This window comes from Phyllobates terribilis, unplaced genomic scaffold (assembly GCF_046119375.1).
Source record: "Phyllobates terribilis strain yellow unplaced genomic scaffold, ASM4611937v1 Scaffold_11__3_contigs__length_659146591, whole genome shotgun sequence".
In the NCBI taxonomy this organism is placed as follows: Eukaryota; Metazoa; Chordata; class Amphibia; order Anura; family Dendrobatidae; genus Phyllobates; species Phyllobates terribilis.
The window spans coordinates 545,866,412-545,889,583 of record NW_027362771.1 but is presented as its reverse complement, the minus strand read 5'-3'; the positions used below and the strand labels follow the sequence as shown (position 1 = coordinate 545,889,583).

Genomic DNA, 23,172 nt, shown 5'->3' with positions numbered 1-23,172 from the left:
AACGTGCCAATATTTGTGAGCAAAAAAGAAAAGTAACAAAGAGCTTAAAAAAGGCACAAAAACAGATGCAAAACAGATAAGGATTAGGTGGGAAAAAAACAGAAGAAAAAATAAGAATCCCACAAAAAACGAAAATACCATATAAATCTGAGTCTATAAGTGCATGAACTAGCTCATCGTAATCTTGGTTTCGCTGTGTAGATAGATAAATGATACTGTTGTGAAGGTCGGTGCGGCACAGTGACCACGTGTAACTATTTCTTATCCCCGCAGTATTATTATGCGTAAATTCTAAAGTGGTAAAAGCTTTCGGGCCTAAGTCCGTAAAATAATAAATGCCTAGCGTTACACTAAACAATGCTGATTGCATGTGCCGCCGAGCTGAGGTAATTTGGTGATTCCACCATGTTGTATCATGGCTGAACGATATGTAATAAGTCTGAGTTGGACATTTTTCTAATTCCCCCACACAGATGTCTTCTATGATACGCTCCAGATAAAAAAAAAAATCACAACAAAAATTTCACAAACAGCTGTGTTATTTGAGACGTGAATGGAAAGAAATCCGCCATTTGTGCATGTTATGATAGCGCTCAGGCCGTTTCAATGAGAAGGGGGGAAAAGGGGAGAAAAAAAACCTGGTTGTTTTTCTGGCCTATAACAGACAAATCATGAAATTATCCTCCATTTCCTCCAATAAGTAGCCAATTCTCCTCACAAATATTTCCTTCATTCAACATCCGCCTTTAATTATCTGACATATTTTAGTTTTTCTCCAGCTTCCCTCCATTTCCACCTCACAGATCGTATTAAATTTCAGATATTTCCTGTGCAGGGGGCAATGTGAGGCCTACTTGAGGTGCCGAGTTTATTTAGACTGTCAGCTTCCTTTTTTTTTTTCTTTTTTACATTCCATCGCTGGTAGAATGATTTCTCAAGATAGTTTAATTATTATGTCTAAATGCCAGAATATATTATCGAACACCTCTATAAAACCTTTCCCTCATCACTTTTTTTTTTTTTTTTGATTCACATTTTTATTAGCTACATAGTACCATAATTAGTTTTTAGTATGGAATCTTAAAAAAAAAAAATATATATATATATATATATATTATACTGTAAGCTTGCGAGCAGGGCCCTCACTCCTTTCGATATGAGATATGCTTATTCTGTACTGTCTGTATAAGTCCCCCCTAAAGTTGTAAAGTGCTGCGGAATATGTTGGCACTATAAAAATTATTTATATATATATATCTATCTCTATCACATATAGTGTGTGTGTGTGTGTGTGTGTGTGTGTGTGTGTGTATATATGTATGTATGTATATATATATATATATTTATTTATTTGGGTCTTTTGTCTCACTGTGTAGTCATAAGAAGATAGGTGATTATTATTTTTATTTATTATTATATTTTATTTTTTACTACTACCATACCTATTCACAATTGATTGTGCGACTAATCTGATATTGTCATTTAATCCACCGTATTGTTTTTTTTGTTTATAACGTGCATCAAAATGTTTTATTTTTATCACAAGTAGATACCCTTGAGGACTCATTCAAGACGTCCACAAATCACATACATGTTCTATCTGTGTCTTTCGCAGAACTCATACCTATTATAGTCTTTTTGGTCTGTAAAACGTTAGAGACCATGTATTATTTTGATCGGAGTCGCGGAAACTGCTCAGTCAAGTCTGAGTCCGTGAAAAATAACTGATCGCACGTGGATGGCTACCATGTGCCCTGAATGCCCTGTCTAGGAGAAGCTTTGCAGGTTTTGTTTTTATCAAAAAAATGCAATTAACCTGCAGATATGAGGTTAATCAGTAGGTTATTAGCGTTCTAAAGCCATGCGGCCACCACACTGATGGCCTGGCTACCAGGGAGGAATTAACTTTATTTCTCCCGGCAGCCTCCAGCTTTCAGTCGTGGTGGTGTGGCCGGCATTGCTTCAGTCACCGCTCAGTATATAGTGAGCGATGGCTGTAACCATGTCCTCGGACGGACAGACAGCTGTCTCTGTACTGATGCACTGTTGAGCTGGCTGTCAGTCAGTGGCAGGGAATAGTTACAACCGCTGCTCACTATGTACTGAGCGTTGACCAAAGCCACGCCTCTGGGACTGAAAGCCGGAGGCTGTCGGCAGGAATAAATTGAATTTCCTCCCAGCAGCCAGGCTTCCAGTGAGGTGGCTGCATTGCTTTAGAATGCTATTAACTTGCAGATTGACCCCATATCTGCATGTTAATAGCGTTTTGTGGCATGACAGGTTCCCTTTAAACACTGGTAGTAAAAACTAACAATGTAACTAAATACTGATGAAAATCAGATCTATAACCCTGATGAACAATCTATGAGAAAAATCATGGATATCTGAATGAGGCCTAAGTTAAAATATATTTTTTCTTTTCCTTAGAACGTTCCCCACATCGGCCAATCCTCCAGGCTGGTCTGCCGGCAAATAAGACGGTCACTGTAGGAAGTAACGCTGAGTTTCATTGCAAAGTCTACAGTGACCCTCAGCCTCACATCCAATGGCTCAGGCACCTTGAAATTAATGGGAGCAAAATAGGAACGGACGGTTTGCCCTACGTGGAAATTCTCAAGGTATGCACAAGCAAATAACGTGTTAAATGTGTCATTGGTGGTGTGATTTCTGAAGATGAAGAGGTTGAGGTGTCAAGCAGTCAGCTACATGCAGTGAGTGTGTCGAGCGGGGATATGTATTATTTATTAACTAAGGCATTGCTAAATATAGATCCATCAAAGAGCATATCCTAACAACGCACTGACTTTGTGATCCAGGTTCCTCATCCACGCCATGTTATAAACGGCACTACCCATTCTTCCTTATGCCATTTATCTTTTGTGATTTATGAAATATTTTCATGTGCAGAACATAGTTTACAATTAACTGGAAGATCCTAGTCTACACACAGAACCAGATTAGGAACCTTTGACAAGCTTAACTGTCCCTATCTGCTCTGCAATCCATGGTGCAACTCAGCTGGACTTTAGTCTGCTCCCTCCATCTTTAAAATATCTGGTAGGACCAACCTTAGCTAGCATGTAATCGACTGGAGCCTTCAGTGATGGTGCCTGATTTCGAGGTGGACTTTTATGCTGGTTTTGCCATCACTCAAGGTCTCAGTATAGACTCTTTGGGTGAGGCCCTCTCGGCTGGTGCGTACTCGGACCGTGAATTTTGGATATTTGAAACTAGCCCAAGTGTGTGGTATCTTGTAAGACCTAGAAACGGTGGGGACATTAAAAATGTTTAAGAAGCATTACAAACTAAAGCCTTACTAGATTTTCATTGTTTCCAAGTTGACAATGAATTCTGGTTGCTTTGGATGACTACAATGTTTATATATGCAATGACGGTAAGATGCTGGCCTCATCATTTTAAGGGTAACACGAAGAGGTTGCTTAGCAAAACTAAAGATTCCTGGTTGATTCAGGGACAACTACTGCTGTCCTGTGGGCACCATTTGCAATGTACATAGATAAAACCAACTGAACTGTGGTGCCCATAGCTACCACAATTCGATGAATGTTACTGGTGGCCATACTGTCCATTGGTAGTCGCTTGAATTGGTCGTCACAGGCTGCTCTTCTCCAGAAATGGTCCCATATCTATCCATGGGTTGTTTGTAGCATTTAAGCAATTTGTATTGAATCAAATTTGTTCTGACTTTCCCAAAAATTTAAAATTTGCCAGATTGACCAAGCTCTATTATTCAGAATCGCAGCCTGCTGGCATCTATTTTGTCGATTCATTTGAGGACCAGGAAGGGGTTTAAAAATCAAATAAAAATTATGCTCACCTGACCTACGTCTGCAGCCGCAGCCCCCTGTCTGGTCCACCCCTCACTTTTGATAGGTCTATGGTCCACATCTCCTGGCAGTGACTAGGTGCTATGTAATCACATAGCGCACAAAACACACAATTGATAGAACATCCTAGTCTCTTCCAGAAGATTGTGGATAATCTGAGGCGGGCCTAGGACAGGTGAGTACCGTATCAGTGGTTATGAGGTGATATGACATATCATTAGTGATGATGTTGCTCTGTTGACCCCCTCATGTTATCGGTTTATTTCAGCACTCTGGGATATATAGCTCAGACGCAGAAGTTTTGACCTTGTACAATGTGACAGAGGCAGAAAGTGGGGAATACATATGTAAAGTGTCCAATTATATTGGTGAGGCCAATCAGTCTGCGTGGCTTACCGTCACCAGACCCGAGATACAAGGTAAAAAGAAAAAATCGGTGGCACCTCCTGAGAACACCAGAAAACTCAAGTGAAATTTAGAACGTTGGAACAATTGCTCTGCAAAACTCTTGGCGGGCAAATTGTATTTCTCCCTTTTTTGTCTGCTTTATTTCCATGGAAAATTACTTGTGTGTGCAGCCTGGTTTAGTTTCTGATGCCTGTTTCCATCATTCTACTGCTCTTTTCTTGACTAATTTTATAACAATTACCCCGTATTCTTCATTGACCAGATCAGTGGTCTCCAGCTTGTGGGAGACTCCCAGCATTACTTGATAGCCAAAGGTTGAAGACCACTGCCCTGGATTGACATTCTTCCTAATCTTACTTGCCATAGGGTTTCCCGTTACTGCTAGAATTCATAAATTTATATCACGTAGTAATAATCCATCTGGAGGTTATAGATGACTTTGACTATCAAGAGTGGAAAATCTTCTCTATTCCAGCTGAACTGTTTAGAACTTCAGATTGCTTGGCTGCTCTTCTTGGCTCTCGGAGCTGGTCTTAGTCATATTGATTGCTGAAAGTGTTCCAAAATGGCTGTAACAGGAAGTAGTGCAATCTGATTCTTTGCTGTAGAGCTGGAGATTAATAACAAAGTCATGTCCTTTGATTTCTGTACAGAATTGTAAATTATCTACTACAAGTCTTAACCTTAAAGAACATTTCCACCGAAACTGAAGACTTCCCAATATTTAGCCATCCAAGAGTCATTCTGGTTATGTGCTGATTTTTTTTTTCATTTGCTATATCTGTTTCTGAAAAGCAAGTCAAAATGGCCATCATACCAGACAATCTGTAGCCCTAAGACAAAATTTGTTTTGGAAGGGCTCCCATCTACTATGGGACATTAATAATAGTCGTTTAATCTGGCAGAGGGTCTTTGAACTACCTTTGGTGCTTAGGGCCTGAGTCCAACTACTCACCATAGCTAGGTCCCCTGCAAATCTCCATATTTTTTACATAATTGGGAAGATATGAAATTTATGATGAGAATAGCTCCATAGCTTTGAGGGTTAAAATGACAGTCATATTATTCGTCAACCAGCTTCTCTCGAAATTAGTAGCTTTTATAATATCTAATAATTTGTCTTTTTTTGCCTCTATTTATCGCCTTTCTATTCCTTCCCTTTTCTATGGAAACAAACAAGGCTGTCACACTCGGGTCTAATTTTTCCATGTGGTCAATCTCTAGCATGTTTCAAGTGGGCAGGAGGTCTCGATTTTGGTGACGGGTTCAACTAAGGTAGCTTCTCTTTAGGTCAGGCTTAAGGGAGAAGTATTCTTCAAATCTTCTAACAGATTTCTTCCAGTGGTTTCTCTTCCTGTCCATGGCACCTTGCATGGTTCCAGGACAGTACCTGCCCACATCTCTTCTGGTTCTCATGGCATTTCGCTTGTCCATTTCCTCCCCCCTTTTTTCGATGCTGTTCTCTATAGACTGCAGGAGTCAACACCACCGACAAGGAAATGGAGGTTCTCCACCTGACGAATGTTACTTTTGAGGATGCTGGCCAGTATACCTGCTTGGCTGCTAATTCCATTGGGCACTCTTATCATTCTGCATGGTTGACCGTTCTTGAAGGTATATAAGGTTCTCTTCTGTCTTCTTAAATGTGGCATGCATTTCAGACCCAAAAGAATTCAGCTTTAGGTTAATATACCCAAATTTTATACCTTGATGGGTTTTATTTTTTACATTTTAGGTCTTGTCAAGGATAAGAAAAACACATCTTCTTACCTTAGCGCCATAACTGCCCATAGGATGTGTGTGGTACTACAGCCTTGCCCTATTCTTTTTAATGGAGCTGACCCACTCTATGGGCAGGAGAAATGGTGCTTTTGCAAGAAATTAGTCTGTTTTTTTTCTAATCTAATCCTAGACAACCCCTTAACTTTTAAAACAAAATAAAAAAATAAAAGCAATCTAGGCAGGCAATGATGGAGTTGTGCAAATAAACAAACATTACCCATAGGAACATAAATGTATTAAAGTGTTGTGATCGTGCCATAAATCGTAGCTACATTTATTACATACCGGGTTAGCAATTTCATGGGGAATAATTATGCCTTTTCGAGACAGCCAAGCTGTATACAAGCATAGGTTTTAATTCCCTTTTTAATATCAGCTGAAAGCCCCGATGTTGCCTGCAGCCACATTTTTTATTAACATCTACTCCAATTTTGACAGTTTAATTCTAAACCTAAATAAATTAGAGGTAAAAAAAAGTGAACACCACAAAGTTGGATCAACATAATTATAACAAAATTTACTGAGAGACTGCTGTACATTCTGTATGCCATACCAGACTAGCTTATAGCAGTTGTCCGCTTTTTAGATAATTATATATTTTTTTTTGTTAGATCAGTCCATCTGTGATTAGCGGATTCCACAGTGCTCTGTGGGTGGAACTTTAGCAACTAACTGTAATCCAGCATCAAGCGTTCAATTCTCCTGCAGCACCATTGCAGGTAAAATGGGGCACTGCACCCAGTGAAATGAATGAGCTGTCAAGTAATGCATCACCCAGAATGAGAGACGCACAGTCTTCCAGTAGAGTCCTCAATGGAACATTCCATTCCATTGGTTCCGATTTCTTGAATAGGTTCTTTTGAAATCGAGGTTTTGTTAACTATGCAATACCTGTCCATTGGTTGTCTAATTTGGGGTTGAGCTACAATACAAGACTCAAAAGAAATAGGTCAAGTTTTTTCTAATCCTAATCTTAAGGGTAATGATATTAATGACCTATCCTTCGGCAAGGTCATCAAGATGAGATTGGTGGAGGTCCAACATCCAACACCCTAACTGATCAGCTACTTTCATCTCCAGTGGCAATAGGATGTAACCAGTGAATGGAGCCAGAATTACACGGCTCTATGCTCTGTGTAGTGGACGTTGTCGAGAGCTCCAGCTAAGCTCCTATTCATTTCAATCGGAGCTCATTTTACTGTTTTACATAAGGGCACCACCGGAGCTAAAAATGACTGATCAGTAAGAGTGCTGGGTGTCGGCCTGATCTTGAGGATCTTTCCAGTGACTTTGGCCGGCCATACACATTAGATGGCTGTCAGCCGAAAGATCGTTCGGCTGGCAGCCACCTGAGCCGACTCTCCCATACACATGAGTGCTCGTTTAGTCGAGCACTCCTGTGTTGTCTATGAGAAACGTTGCGGACTGATGTGTCAGTCGGAGGCTATCTTTGGGAGAGCAATGTCATTAGCAATCCGAAATTGGACATTCCTGTTCAACATCACTCCCAACCGTCTTTTGGCCGGCTCGCCCATACTCATCAGACCGTCGGCCGAACCCGTTGTTGGCGGGTCCGGCTGACACAAGTCTAATGTGCATGGCCAGCTTTATCCTAACCTAGAATATAAAAAGTCTATAGTCAATTTTTCTTATCCACAACTTTCCAAAAACCAATCAAAGTTTAAATAACCCAGCACCCGGCCTCACCTAAGTCAATGCCCTTTATGTTTAATAAAAAGGGTCATGTAAAAAGTGGCAAACTGGCAATCCCATCTGCAGTGTTTTAATGCATTGTTAAATCCTGTACCCCACCCCGCATTGTCTGGGCAGTCAGTATAAAATGCGCTTTAGACGGCGACTTCTTTACAACTGGCTAAGTGGAATATTTAGCGAGCCCATGTGACCTGTATTCTCCTACTTAACTCGCAATTGGGGGATTGCAATGAAATTTATAGAACTAAACTGATTAACTTTGAAATGGCCCTAAAGCTGGATCCTTTTTGGCTACGATGAAATGCATGTGTTGTGTTGAGAGCTCCAGTGGTTTTTTTTGCTTTTTTTTCCTAATTTTTTTATTTCATTTTTTTCTTTTATTTTTACATTACTATACATTTTTTTTAGCAACTATTTTAAAAAAAAAAGTTAAATGGAATGGAATATTTAACATATAAATGAAAAAAAAAAAAAAGGCACTGGTAGCTAATAGAATTTTCTTGTTGTGTTTCTGCCATCCTTTTCTGACTCTCCTTGCATGGGTAATCTGAATATATGGCCTTTATTTCCTTAAGCCATATATTAATTTTCTCTCTCTCAAATTTGTAATTTTCAAACATTATTAATGCAATAATTGAACTACCATATTTCCTTTTGTTTTGCATAATGTTTTAGTGATTACATTTGCGTTGCATGTATTTTTTGTTATTTTACATACCAGCCAATGAGCTTTTACTGTTATATAGAGAGTTGTACACAATATGCAGATTTATGTGCATTCTAGTATATTTAAAAAAAATTAAAAAAAAGGTTTAATAAATGCAAACTTTTTGTACTCATGAGTACAGCTGCAGAGGATAAACCATCACTTATGACGACCTCCCTTCATCTGGAAATTATAATCTACTGTGCTGGCGCCATCATTGTGTCAGCCATGTTGGTGACCATCATCATCCTTAAAATGAAGCATCCGTCCAAGAAGACAGAGTTTAATAGTCAGATGGCTGTCCACAAGCTGGCCAAAAGCATACCGCTGCGCAGACAGGTAACAGAAAGTATATAGGGGGTTTACCATGCATTACCCACACCACACTTGTGAGACTGGTCTAGTGGATTACAGTGCACTAGGTTCACTAATATCCGACAGCCTTCATTCTACTATTGCCATAAATTCTAAAACTTCATTCTTATTAACGTCACTGCCAGATCATGCTATCTTCATTACAGAATGTCTCCTGCATCTTTCCTTACCTCACTGTTGAAATTGTTAAAACACCAGTTCTGGCCCTAAGAATTTCTCTACTTGACTACTGTAACTTGGCCTTAGTTGGTATTCCTCTTTTTTAACCTTTCATTAATTACACTGTTTGCTCTTAAATATCACTAAAATACTGGTTCTCAGCCCCAAAAGTCTCTAGCCTCGCAATTGCTGCTCCTTCCTACAACACACAAACTCACCTTTTTGCTTTGTGATTCACCCATGACTCTGGTGTGTTCCCATCCTCTGTTCTTCTCTCATGCTTCATTCCTTTACCTAGGGGCAATCAACGCCTAAACATTTCAGTGTAAAGGGGTATCGATTTTGGAGAAGGATCTCTACTTTTGTGATTTGCTTACTTTTAGATGGATCCTTTCCAAATATCAATTTCTCCCTTCTGGGGCCACAACAATAATTTCTTATGTGTGGGGTAGTGCTGCAGGAAAAATTAAGCATTACACAGTGCCCTTTCACATGTATGAGTTGCCAGTGCTGGATAGGTCAGGTCCTCCAGAGTGAGAGGTGTTCTTAATAACCAAACTTACCTCTGATCCAGGTATATTGAACAGACTATGTATTAAGTCTACCTTTATTAACTAAAAAGTCTCAAATAGAGTATATGAAAATAAGGTTTCTAAACCAGACCATCACTTTTAGGGAACCATAAAATTGTGCCTTTTTAAGGCATTCTCATGTCTCCTAGATGTATCACATTTATATTCAGTCAATAAATGAGCTTCAAATAGGCAAATTTTGATATGAGAGATGTTGTTTATTTTGTGACCAATCCAAATGAAGCCAAAAAGATAGAACACCTGACATTGCGTTAGTGTTATACTTGAAAAAATATTGATAGCCTTAAAATTGGCCATTAATTTGTGACTTCCTCTTGGGCTTCTGCTGATCAGTTGATTACTAGAGTGCCATTGTCACTTCAGTATATTTTTGGGCTTAGTACAACTGCAGATGTACCTGGTCCAAGCTATACCTTAATAAGCATAGAAGGTACCCTCTATTCTGTAAACCAGGGAGCCCCCCACTTCCTCCCTTTATAACAGCGATGTGCCCTAATGGGGACAGATGAACAGGATTTTTTTTGTATGTGGCTAGGCCACCCTTTTAATTCCGTAAACTTTTGTAAATATATTAAGTTTGCTCTGTATGTTTTTGTGCCTACACCTCCCTGCATGACTGTTGCTTAAAATAACTGCTTTGTTCCGTGCAATCCCTATACTTTCCCACTTCCTCTGTAACACCTCCAGGTAAATACTATTATCTCTGCCTCATCCGCTAACCCAGATGTCATTGACTGACCTACTAACCACATTCATTCTCAGCTGCCATTTGTGTGTTTGTTTTAGAGCTAGGGCATCCAGTCCAGTTCTACTCTGAAGATCATTTCGTAAGGCTTAGTTTACAAATGTGGACTGTTTTCCAAACCAGGCTGAAATCTATCCTTTTTATTTTGTAATTGAAAGAACACTGAATTTCTTCATGAAATTTGTAAGAATCGTAAACATACGATAACCTGCTGATTTTGACATTTGATACAGGTGTCGGCAGACTCAAGTTCTTCAATGAACTCTGGAGTTATATTGGTAAGACCTTCTCGACTGTCATCAAGTGGTACACCGATGCTGGCTGGGGTGTCAGAATATGAGCTTCCAGAAGACCCCAGATGGGAAGTAGCAAGAGATAGGTAAGGAGACCAGAATAACTTCAAATCCCTGTGACTGTCTTTCCTCCTTCAAACTACCTTGTCCATCTACAGATGGTTGACCTTGCTCTTTCTCGTAGATTGAGCCTTGGAAAACCGCTTGGAGAAGGCTGTTTTGGTCAAGTAGTTATGGCTGAGGCCATAGGTCTGGACAAGGAGAAACCAAACAAAGTCACCAAAGTTGCAGTGAAGATGTTAAAATGTGAGTCTGATGTTTTGTTGGATCCACTTCCTTGGTTCACATATGGACCAAATGGGAACCATTTCCTCTTGTCTCACAATGTTGGGATGTTTCTTGTGATGCTTGTCCTTAAAAGGGGTCTTCAGTTTGCAAAACATACTGTTTTTCCACTTACAATATCAAAGAATCCTCAAATATGATATTTGAGGACTATAGTTGAGAAATCCTGACCTAGACGACGTGTTTTTCCCACCATTAGACCAAATTTGCACATTTGCGCATTTTTCTCGTATGCGGAAAATGAAATGATTTTCGTCAGTGTGCCAGTTTTCATCTGTTTTTGGTCTTTGCAGCCATTTTTACCTTCTGCTTGTCATCAGTTTCTGTTTGGGAGAAAAACCTTATGGAGTTTTTTCCAATATTCTGAAAAAAAAGAGAAGTAAATGGATGCAATATCAATGGTTTATGTGTGCTGTTAAATTTCATGGACCCCTGGTCAGTTCGGTCAACAAATCGGACCCAAATCATATATGCCACAAGTTTACGTTTTTTGGATTTTTAGTCCGTAAAAAAAAAAAAGTGAAAAGGGTCATGTGTCTGTGTGCTGTCCATTAACAAAGAAAAACACAAAAATGGATCACACCAGTACATCAAAATTGGACGTATAAATGGGGCCTTACACGGATGACCCATTGTCACAGATGACCAATTGTATCTTTGAATTAGGCTGTCATAGTCTAAAAGAATTTTTTTGGACTATCGTAAGCCAAATAATTAAGATCCTGTTCGTAATTGCAGCATGTAAATTCAATTTGAAATATTATTGTGCGCCTGTCTTATTCGGGACATGTGCATGCTCCCTGTCGATGGTGCACGCATCCTGGCAGGAATCTGCCATCACAACGCCATTGGCACCATTCACCTCCAAGTGTAGAAGCGAACAACCCATTTTAATGTCTTAATGTGTTCCCAAATTTTGTAGTAGATATTTAGTTTGGGCTATTCACTGTGCATGTAAAACTACAGAGGGAAACCGTGAAATATTTTCAAGTCCTAATTTAACCTTTTATTTTATTAGATAGCCCTATGTAGTGTTTTCACGATTGCAATGCAATCTGGAAAGTGCTGGTGTTTTATAGTAACTGTGGAAATTACAAATGGCACTAACGCTTGGTTAATTGCATCGTAGTTATGGACACTAAAACATGATACCCCCCCCCCCACCCGCTACTGAAGATGAGCTAGCAATTAACAGATGTTGCTGAAGAGGGATAAAATACATATGAATAGAGATTTGCTCATATAGCGATGGAGGTCAGTGACATCTGGATATGTCCTAATTTAAGAGAAAAAAGTCCTTGGTAAGGCCAGTATTAAAAGTATATTTCAGGAGAGTGGTGATGCCTCGCTCTACCAGTGATGATGAGGTGATCTTCCTTTTGAGGGGCATAGGTGGATGGACTTTATGCTGTATCCGAACGTGCTCCACGCTGATTCCTCGTGGCTCTGTTGCTCAGGCAGCGCTCCGGCCGGCGGCGCTCATCTGAGATCGGGTCATACGGGCTAGTATGTCCGGATGATAGAACGGTGCCTGGATGCTCCGTGACCTGCTGAGCCTGGTTAGCGATGTCACAATGTGAGGGTGTAGGGTCAAATCCAACGCGTTTCGAAAGCTATTACCGCGTGGAGCATGTCCGGATACAGCATAAAGTCCGTCCACCTATGCATTACCAAAAGGAAGATAACTCCCATCATCACTGGTAAAGGTCAGTAATCGAGACCCACAGGATCTTTCTAAGAAGACGCTAGTACTGCATATCGCAATATCACTAAAGGGGACCGAGTGTAGCGCTACTTCAATAAACTGTATAGCCGCATATGGTGTTCGGTCATCCTTACTGGATAGTGCATTATACCTTTATGGCTGTATAATACCTATAGAGCGAGGCATCACCGCTCTTCTGAAATAATATATATTTAATACTGGCCTTACCATGGACTTTTTTGTCTTAAATTGGGACATATCCAGATGTCACTGACCTCCAGCACCATTTCAGAAAATCTCTATTCATATATATGTTATAGTAACTGTCAGCCACTGCAATGTTAGCAAGATCTGAAATGGAAAGCTGGTGGTCGGGAGGGAGGATGTTCTACTTCCACCCCTACCATACTCTATCATTACCTGTACTTTTCTTGTTTTAGCTGACGCCAGTGAGAAGGACCTTTCTGATCTAATTTCGGAGATGGAAATGATGAAGATGATAGGAAAGCACAAAAATATAATAAATCTTCTAGGAGCTTGTACACAAGATGGTAAGTTTTTGCAATGATGAATATACTGTAATAAAAGCTGAATGTATTTTCCGCATGAAAATAATTAAAGGGGGTTATCCAGGACTATGGTTTCTTTGTTAGTTTTTAGTCTCATAGTTAAAAACAAAAAAAAATAATCAGGTAGTTGCTACCTACCTACCTGTTGTGCCCAGTGCCAATATCTGCCGGCGCAGAGTGGTGACCGACTGCTCCAACTGGCATTTCAGCAGCTTCCACTGACACGTTGAAAGAGCAGTAGCTTCTCTTCCACTCTGCTTTGTTGAAAGGGCGTGACTGAAGACATCATGCTGATTGACAGCCAGCTCCCTGCTTCCTAACTGCGGGAAGCCAGCTGTCAATCAGCATGACGTCAACAGCTGCTCTGTTGGTGCTGAATCGCTGGCAGAAGCTGTCGGTGACCACTCTATGCTGGCGCCGGGTAGAAAAGGTAAGTAGTTAGCAACTACCTTCCTGTTTTGTTTTTAGGCGCATAGTAAAAAAAAAAATAGTCCTGGATAAAACCCTTTGACAAAATTTGTGGACTTCAAAAATATACTGTTAATAAACTTACTAAACAGGTAACCTCTTGATTTGGAGAGGAGGAGGGAGCCTTTGGCTTAGGTTCCTCTTCTTTTCCAGTGGGAGCGTAAATCTACCCATTGTTCACAGGCAGCTATGGAAATAAAAGAACTGGTCTGTGTCACTCCTTTCAAAAATAGCATTAAAGGGGGAATGAAAGCCGGTCCCTAAGCCTTTGGCATAAGTTTGTAGTGGTGGTCACTAGCACCCAGCAGGAGCTTGTGTTGCCATCTACATTCTATTACAATGCTGTACAGTATCGTGTGCCAAATTTTTTGTTTTTATTCCACAAATATTTAGTACATGGGTATATGTTGTATTTTTTGTTGGTAGAATATGGTTGTATATATAATATTTTAAGAATAACTCCTTTTAGTTTGTTAACCCAATGTAATTGATATCACATTATTATTATCACATGGTGAATCCTAACTCAGTTTTGTACTGTAAACAGAGTTGATAAGCACAATGACTGTTCAAACCAAGCACAAGCACTAGGTGCACCCATGCTGTGGCCCAAACAGTTCGACCTACTTAATTTCAATTGATTCCACCCTTCTCTGGCTCCTATAAAGCCAAAGTTGTCAATCAAGAAAAAGGGGGTGGAGATAGATATAAAACAAGTAAGTTGGAAGGTGCACTGAACAATTTTTTGCCAAAAGTGCACTTAGCTCCCATGTTTGAACAGTCATTCTGTGCTGACTGACTTTTCTTTTTCTTCTGTGACCCTCCAATCAAAAGTTACGCCCCTCAAAAATGAAGATGCAAGGTTTCCCTTCAACCAACCGCAGAACTTCTAGTTGGGAGTTTCCTTTTTCTTCTTTGACGCTGGCCAATCAAAACATGAAAACGCCCACAGAAGTTCTGTAGTATACATCCAGTTGTTTGAAGGGAAAATTTGCATCTTTATCTCTGGGGTACTACATAACTTTGGTGCGGCGAGGCACAGAAGAAAAAGAAAAACTGTTCCAGAATCGCTGGAAGAGCAGCTATTGGAGGAAGTAGTCCATTTTAATAAAAAAAAATCCAGTGGAAGGTTCTCTTTGGGATGAAATACCCAGGCATCTTCATTGAATGTCCTTGAAGCTTTAAAGCGGGGTTATCAAGGACGATACTTAGTTCTTGGGTCCATAGTAGAAATAATAACAGGCAGGTAGGTGCTAGCTACCTGCCTGTTCTGGCCAGCGCCAATCTCTGCCATCAAAGAGCAGTCACGGACCGCTTCTGCCAGCAATTCTGCGGCTTCCGTGGATATCACGTCAACAGATCAGCGGCTTCTTTTCCGCCCTGCTCTGTTGAGGGCACATGACTGTCAATGTCATAATGATTCAAAGCCGGCTCCCCGCTGCCTACCTGTGGGAAGCCAACTGTCAAATCGACATGAAGCTGGCAGTCACGTCCTGAAGAGGAAGAGCTGCTCTGTTGACATGCAGTAGATGAACTGACGACGTGAGTGATCACTTACCGCTCTGAACCGGTGCCTAATAGAACAAGTAGGTAGTTAGGTGTTTTATTTGTTTTTTTTGGGCTCATAATAAAAAAAATAATAATTTAGTCCTGGATAACACCTTTAATAATGTTAGACCATTCAAATTTAACCTTTTTGAGGGCATAGGAACAGTTGTTGTATGATGGACTTTAAAATATAAAACCCGATTGCAAATTTTTGCAAATTCTTGAACATGATGATTCAAATAAGGCAGAATTTTCTTCCGAAACTTAAGATGTAATCATATCCAGATGGATCTGTCCACACTTTCTGATTGATTTTCGTCTTGGTTTGGTTTTCCAGGTCCTCTATATGTGATTGTAGAATATGCCTCTAAAGGCAACCTCCGTGAATACTTGCGTGCAAGAAGACCACCAGGCATGGAGTATTGCTACAATCCTAGTTGTGCCCCTGAAGAGTTGCTTTCCTTCAAAGATTTGGTCTCTTGTGCCTATCAGGTGGCTCGGGGCATGGAATATTTGGCTTCTAAAAAGGTATTTTACAAATGCTGTGGGCAAAAAAAAAAAAATTCCAAGTCACAAATATTTTCTGAGACTTTTTTTGTTGGTAGATTATCCAATATAAGATATGCATTACTTACATATTGTGTAATGCCTTCTCAAGGTACTGTGGTGTACATGTAATACATCTTCCGACACCTTATAATTGCTGGTTTTACACTTTTATGTGCAGTGTATTCATAGAGACCTAGCAGCACGTAACGTTCTCGTCACAGAGGATAACGTGATGAAGATTGCAGATTTTGGCCTCGCTCGGGATATCCATCACATTGACTATTACAAAAAGACAACAAACGTAAGAGTTTTAGTAAAATATTTTTCAATTAGAGTTGTGTGTATGCTCTCTTTTGGTTATTGGTAGAAGGTGATTTAAAAGTACTAAAGCTCGAAATGTGCCTATACTACACGTTTTGGGTCTTTCTTTTCTCTGTGTTGTTTCTCTGTCCATTTTAAGTCTGTGCTAAGTGGGTTTCCTGCTTTGGCATCCCTCTAACAGTACCATCCTCACACAGACTGCAGCATCATGTCACCTCTTCCTTTCCTCCTCTTTGGGTATTACTGTTGTTGCACTTATACCCATATAAGCCTAGTTCAGGCAAGTAGATGCAAAATCACCCAACTAAAATTTTTCATCCGTATTGTCATTCATATCCCACCACGATATCATCCATATGTCAGTATTTTCACTTCTGTATGCCACCCGCTTTATACACTCCTCCACATTGAAATTGCAACACCAATAAGGAGAAGTTGTGGACTTATGGAAATCACAGGATGGATAGACATGTTACTGATCTGTAAGTGATGAAAAAGTTATTCAGTATGGCGAATGAGCGCCGCGTGCAGAAATTCCCGCACTTAACAGCCTTGGCTGTTTTCAATGAGGTTATTAATGGTTGCCTGAGTAATCTTCATTCTTTGGAGCGCCATGCTGAATACTATTGGGCAAATCATCAAAATCTGCTGCTGGCAGCTCCTTTTGCAATTTCCTACCAATGTGCTTCTTAGGCCATGCAGGTTGCCACGGTAGCACGAGCAACATATGGCCTGGCAATTTCGTGTTGAAAATCTGCTCCTGAGACATTTTGGAGAAATGTCCATACCACTGGTTCCACAACCAAATCAATGTAATGCCAAACTTTTTAGTCACCTGGAATTAGAAGTAAAGGGGTCCGGCTATCATACATTATATTATCCCACAACATAATCCCGGGAATAGGACCGGTTTGTCGTTCCCTCATGAAGGCCTTTTAATGGTGTTGCGCAAGTGGTCTCCAGATCAATCTGTGGAGATCATTGCATTGAAGACAAAAACGGGACTCCTCACTGAAGAGGATAAACCTCTATTCCGGCCTCCATTGCCATCTTGCTCTGCACTATGATAGTCTTCGAGAGCGGTGGCGTGAGGTCAATGGATCACCTGTGGCAGACGACTGGTTTGTAGCCTAATGTCATGCAAATGTCTTCTGGTGGTTTGTGTGGACAATGTTTGATGCCTTTAGGCTTGGTATATGACGTTCAATTTCACTTGCATGGATCAGTTGTGGAACCAGTGGTGTGGCCATTTCTCTAAAGTGTCACAGGAGCAGTTTCTCAACACTACAACGCCAGGCCTAAATGTTTCTTGTGTTACTGTGAGCAGCATGTGTGGTCTAAACTTGCTACCATGGCCTGCAGCGTCTCCAGACTTGTCTCCCATCGAGCACATCTGGGATGTCAAATCGATAGATCCTGTGATTTCCATAATCCCTTAACTTTTCCTTCTTGATTTTACAATCTCCATGTTGAGGCGTGTATAGCAACATTTCAAAATATAATAGATCAAATACAGCTTATCTTAATAATTGCAGTGGATCCATGAAAAATTATATACGGATGTAAACCCGTAAGTGGTCTGACTTTTGTGCATTTAATTATAATGGTCAAGTCTGATCCGAAAAATGGATCAAAGTTGCTTCTGCTGCAATTTTTTAATTCCTGTCCGTAAAAAACGTTTGTGACCTACCACATTGATTTACATTGGTCCATGTGCTGTCCGTAGGCTATCCATTTTTGCATTCAGTCATCACACTGAGATCTGCTTTAAATTTGAGAGCCTATTGGTCATTCCTGTTCTCCGGTGAAAGGAGTGGGGTTTTTACTTGAAGTTGTCCACTACTTGGACAACTCCTTGTCATACCCCACACTTGGCACTGATAAAATAAAAAAGCTTACTTACTTCCCGTGCTGGTGCTGTTTCAGTGGTGTTGGCACTTGCAGTCCCGGGGCTCCCATGTGGTGGTTGTGACAAGTGAGCCAGGCTCCCAATCAGCACTGCTGTCACTGTCTCTGCCTTCGTACAAATTGAACATGAAGAGGAAGTACGAGATCAGCTGCAGCTTCCTCTTCATGATCAATTCGACAGAAGGCGGGGACAGTAACACTATTGCTGATTGGGAGCCTGGCTCACGTGTCACAACAACCGCACGGGAGACACGGCACCGGCTGAAGCTGCGTCGGCACCATGGTGAGTATAGGCTTTTTTATTTTATTGGGGCCAAACATTTAGATCAAGAATGGTTTGTCCTAGTAGTGAACAACCCCTTTAAGTGGTGAGACTAGGTAATATCTAGTAAAAAAAAATGCCATATAAAAATGTATCAACGAATTTATTGTGCTAAAGTGATATGAAATGCCCTATTGGTTATATTATCTGCTTATTTATGATCTATCCCCAATGTCTGTTTTGATCTTCTTTTTTTTTTTGTTTAAACGTATTAATTTTATTTTTTTCTATAGGGCCGTTTGCCTGTAAAATGGATGGCTCCAGAAGCCCTATTTGATCGAATTTACACGCATCAAAGTGATGTGTATGTATCATTTCATGTTGAGACTTCCTATCGCTTTTCCAGAAATTTGTAGATTTTACAATCTGGATTTGATGACTAATATAAAATGATTTTACTATTAATGATAAATCTTTATCTTTTTATATATTTTTGTTTTGTTCTGTAGGTGGTCATTCGGGGTTTTATTGTGGGAAATATTTACACTTGGAGGTTCTCCATACCCTGGTGTCCCCATGGAAGAACTATTTAAATTACTGAAAGAAGGACATCGGATGGACAAGCCAACAAATTGCACCAATGAGTTGTGAGTACAAAACGTTTGATCCATGACAAGTTGTCTTACGACCAATACATATTCCACAAAAGGCTCTCCTTTTTGTACACTTTTTTTGCACAAAATGCTTTTTATTTAGATGCATGCTCGACCTCAACAAATATAATCTATAACTCAACATGGATCCTGCCAGTTGAGTTGAACACTCATCCCCAGTTAAAGTTGTTTTTCACCATTTTTTTGTGCAAGAATGGCAGAGCTATGGCTATGTAAGGCTATGTATATACAACATCTTTTCTAGGTGGATTCCACCATGGAAACTGCCTGAAAAACCAGAAAGCGCTCAAAAGAATGAACATAAGCATTTGTATGTTAAACGACTTAATGTGCACATGTTCAGACTTTTCAACGTCTTTTAACGGCTTCAGGTTTCTAAAAATGTCAAATAAAATTAAGGACAGAACAATAATAAGCAAATACCCTGCAGCAATAGTGCATGAAAATAATATAGGGTACTTGATTAACATAATTTTGATTTAAAAAAAATGCAAAAACCATCCCACCACTTCACAGTGACCCTAATCGGGACAGTCCCGATTAGGTTCACCATGAAGTGGTGGGATGGCTTTTGCATTTTTTTTAATCAAAATTATGTTAACCAAGTACCCTATATTATTTTCATGCACTATTGCGGCTTATTTATTTACTGCAGGGTATTTGCTTATTATGGATCTGGCCCATGTGAACATGCATTTACATGCTGCATGCACACCATCTTGTATCCCAGTTAATTTCTGTAGTTTTTTTTTCTAAAAATGTCAAGCGGTTAAAAGAAGTAACCGGTCCATTCTTCTGGCATTTTCCATTTGGAAGACGCTCTGAACTTTACAGTACAAGTCAATGGGAAGGCTCAAAATCTGCCAGCGGCCAAAACGCTTGGGGAAACTATCAAAAAATAAGACACAGAAGATGCTTCGGGAAAAAAAAAAAACACCACAGAGTTTCCTGAAACGTCTTCTGCTTGAAAAACTCGACAGGTTTGCCTGAGTTTAAAAAACGTTGTGTGCACATGCCCCCCTAAGTAATACTTTTCTTTTACTTCCATTTTAAAAACATCCGTTCCCTGTGGTTGTTTTACAAAAATATGTTTTGCATGATTTGCTCTAGTCCACTTCTTGCTGGAAGTTTTGGGGAGCAATATAAGGTTGAAGTCTAAGGTCAGTCCTATAATAATGTGCCCTTTGCCTTTTTTCTCAGATACATGATGATGAGAGATTGTTGGCATGCAGTTCCCAGCCAGAGACCAACCTTTGTACAACTGGTGGAAGATCTGGACCGTATTGTTGCGCTAAGCTCTAACCAGGTAATAATGTTTTTCGCATAAGAGAGAGGGTGGTGGGATGTGAGCCAGGCAATATCTGACCATTCGGTAGTATTTGTATATTCACCCGTGTCCTCCTTCTTCTTTTTTTTCTCTCCATTTTTAGGAGTACCTAGACCTTGTCATGCCGATCAGTCAGTATTCTCCATGTTTTCCAGATACACGAAGCTCCACGTGTTCATCGGGGGAAGATTCAGTTTTTTCTCACGATCCTTTACCAGATGAACCTTGTCTTCCCAAATATGCTAATGGAGGACTTAAAAAGCGTTGATCACCTAATCTTAGGTCATCACCCCAGTTAATGGACATTTGATTTTATGCATTCCGATTAAAAGAGAAAAACCTTTTTCAACCTAGTTCTAAATTTCCAAGACCTAACGGACCAATTTGAGCCTGTGTCTTTTAGTCTTACCTCGTGCATTGATGGAACTCCTTATATTTCAGATGTTCGGAATGGAAACAAGACCCAAGTATTATTTAACTTTATGGCCGGTGCACTTTTAGTAGTGTCGGTACCAGAACAACTGATCTGATAGGTACAACATTAGAAGTTTTTGTGGGATAACTCGTGACCTCATTGTTGGAGAAGCACCCACCAGTTTCTCCTTTAAAGATGTCATCTCAAGTTATGGTCTTCTACCTTCACGTCACCATTCACCTGTGATCTGGAGTCTATTTGGTGCATATTGATCTTGCTATTTGGCATGGCAGTGGGTTTTTTTTACATATTAAAGGCATGCTTTAGCCATTAAGAAGATACAAATACAGTTGACTATGTCCTTTGGCACGAAAAGTTGGGATAAAGTCCTTCTCCAAAGATGTCTCCATGCAGCTCTGTCCGCCATTAGTTGAACTGAATCCTAAATGCAGACACACTGATAAGGACGCTACTATGCTTCATATCTTATGAATGTGTCATGTCTTAATAAATCGAAGGAATGTTAAAGCACCTACCACAAATGAACTGTGCTCAAATCTCGCACACTGATTTTATTCCATATCAAATGAAATTCTGCTGGCCAGCTCTTGGTACGGGGCATATTCCAGTTTACCGCTGGTTTTCTTGACTATGAGTCAGGCCTATTTTGCCGCTCTTAGCCGAAGCCGCCTTGTGTTGTAGTTCTAGTCTTAAGTATAGTTCAGACCTACACCGCAGAGGGGCAAGTTCCAGAATAAAGGCCTAGATCGGATCATCCTGAAAAGATAGGATTTTTATTTTATTTTACAGGTTTCAAGCTAATTATGTAATATAAATATGGGCAGCAAAATGGTAAATGCTTTCCTTGTGTATATAGCTAGAAAATGTATAAATATGAATTATATATTTACATGTCTTTTTAAGAAAAAAAAAATATTATGAAATATATACCAGTTTGGTAGTAAATTGGCTGGTAGCTCTGTTGCTATAAACAAAAAAAAAATCATATATTTTGCTATGTTTTCAGTTTGTATTTTTTTAAATTATGTTCTAAAAACTTTCTTATTTCCAGTACATGTCCCTTAATAAAGAGATTCGGCTTCATTTCATATTTTTATATTTGGTTTCAAATTGGTCATTTTGAAACGATTTCTAAAGGTCCAATTTTTTTTTTTATATATATATATATACAGTACAGACCAAAAGTTTGGACACACCTTCTCATTTAAAGATTTTTCTGTATTTTCATGACTATGAAAATTGTACATTCACACTGAAGGCATCAAAACTATGAATTGACACATGTGGAATTATATACTTAACAAAAAAGTGTGAAACAACTGAAAATATGTCTTATATTCTAGGTTCTTCAAAGTAGCCACCTTTTGCTTTGATGACTGCTTTGCACACTCTTGGCATTCTCTTGATGAGCTTCAAGAGGTAGTCACCAGAAATGGTTTTCATTTCACAGGTGTGCCCTGTCAGGTTTAATAAGTGGGATTTCTTGCCTTATAAATGGGGTTGAGACCATCAGTTGTGTTGTGCAGAAGTCTGGTGGATACACAGCTGATAGTCCTACTGAATAGACTGTTAGCTGCTTTTTTTTGCCATAATACAAATTCTAAGTAAAGAAAAACGAGTGGCCATCATTACTTTAAGAAATGAAGGTCAGTCTGTGCGAAAAATTGGGCAAACTTTGAAAGTGTCCCCAAGTGCAGTTGCAAAAACCATCAAGCGCTTCAAAGAAACTGGCTCACATGAGGACCGCCCCAGGAAAGGAAGACCAAGAGTCACCTCTGCTTCTGAGGATAAGTTTATCCGAGTCACCAGCCTCAGAAATCGCAGGTTAACAGCAGCTCAGATTAGAGACCAGGTCAATGCCACACAGAGTTCTAGCAGCAGACACATCTCTTCAACAACTGTTAAGAGGAGACTTTGTGCAGCAGGCCTTCATGGTAAAATAGCTGCTAGGAAACCACTGCTAAGGACAGGCAACAAGCAGAAGAGACTTGTTTGGGCTAAAGAACACAAGGAATGGACATTAGACCAGTGGAAATCTGTGCTTTGGTCTGATGAGTCCAAATTTGAGATCTTTGGTTCCAACCACCGTGTCTTTGTGCGACGCAGAAAAGGTGAACACATGGACTCTACATGCCTGGTTCCCACCATGAAGCATGGAGGAGGTGGTGTGATGGTGTGGGGGTGCTTTGCTGGTGACACTGTTGGGGATTTATTCAAAATTGAAGGCATACTGAAACAGCATGGCTACCACAGCATCTTGCAGCGGCATGCTATTCCATCTGGTTTGCGTTTAGTTGGACCATCGTTTATTTTTCAACAGGACAATGACCTCAAACACACCTCCAGGCTGTGTAAGGGCTATTTGACCAAGAAGGAGAGTGATGGGGTGCTACGCCAGATGACCTGGCCTCCACAGTCACCAGACCTGAACCCAATCG

General features: G+C 40.0%; 1 protein-coding gene across 6 annotated transcripts in view; it reads left to right on the top strand.

The window, feature by feature from the left end:
• FGFR1 (fibroblast growth factor receptor 1) overlaps window positions 1–21,813 on the top strand; it is a 79,982-nt gene extending 58,169 nt beyond the window's left edge. For 5 of the 6 annotated variants that reach the window (XM_073653954.1, XM_073653952.1, XM_073653951.1 and 2 more), the window contains 12 exons: window positions 2,428–2,618; window positions 4,117–4,267; window positions 8,600–8,803; window positions 10,564–10,708; window positions 10,807–10,928; window positions 13,113–13,223; window positions 15,595–15,785; window positions 15,985–16,107; window positions 18,591–18,661; window positions 18,807–18,944; window positions 20,172–20,277; window positions 20,402–21,813. In XM_073653954.1, coding sequence (XP_073510055.1) covers window positions 2,428–2,618; window positions 4,117–4,267; window positions 8,600–8,803; window positions 10,564–10,708; window positions 10,807–10,928; window positions 13,113–13,223; window positions 15,595–15,785; window positions 15,985–16,107; window positions 18,591–18,661; window positions 18,807–18,944; window positions 20,172–20,277; window positions 20,402–20,566 — 1,718 coding nt within the window. In that variant the 3' untranslated portion in view covers window positions 20,567–21,813. Of the gene's footprint in view, window positions 1–2,427; window positions 2,619–4,116; window positions 4,268–5,725; window positions 5,871–8,599; window positions 8,804–10,563; window positions 10,709–10,806; window positions 10,929–13,112; window positions 13,224–15,594; window positions 15,786–15,984; window positions 16,108–18,590; window positions 18,662–18,806; window positions 18,945–20,171; window positions 20,278–20,401 lie in introns of all 6 variants that reach the window. The other variant, XM_073653955.1, reaches the window with a different exon arrangement.
• The last annotated feature ends 1,359 nt before the right edge of the window (window positions 21,814–23,172 follow it).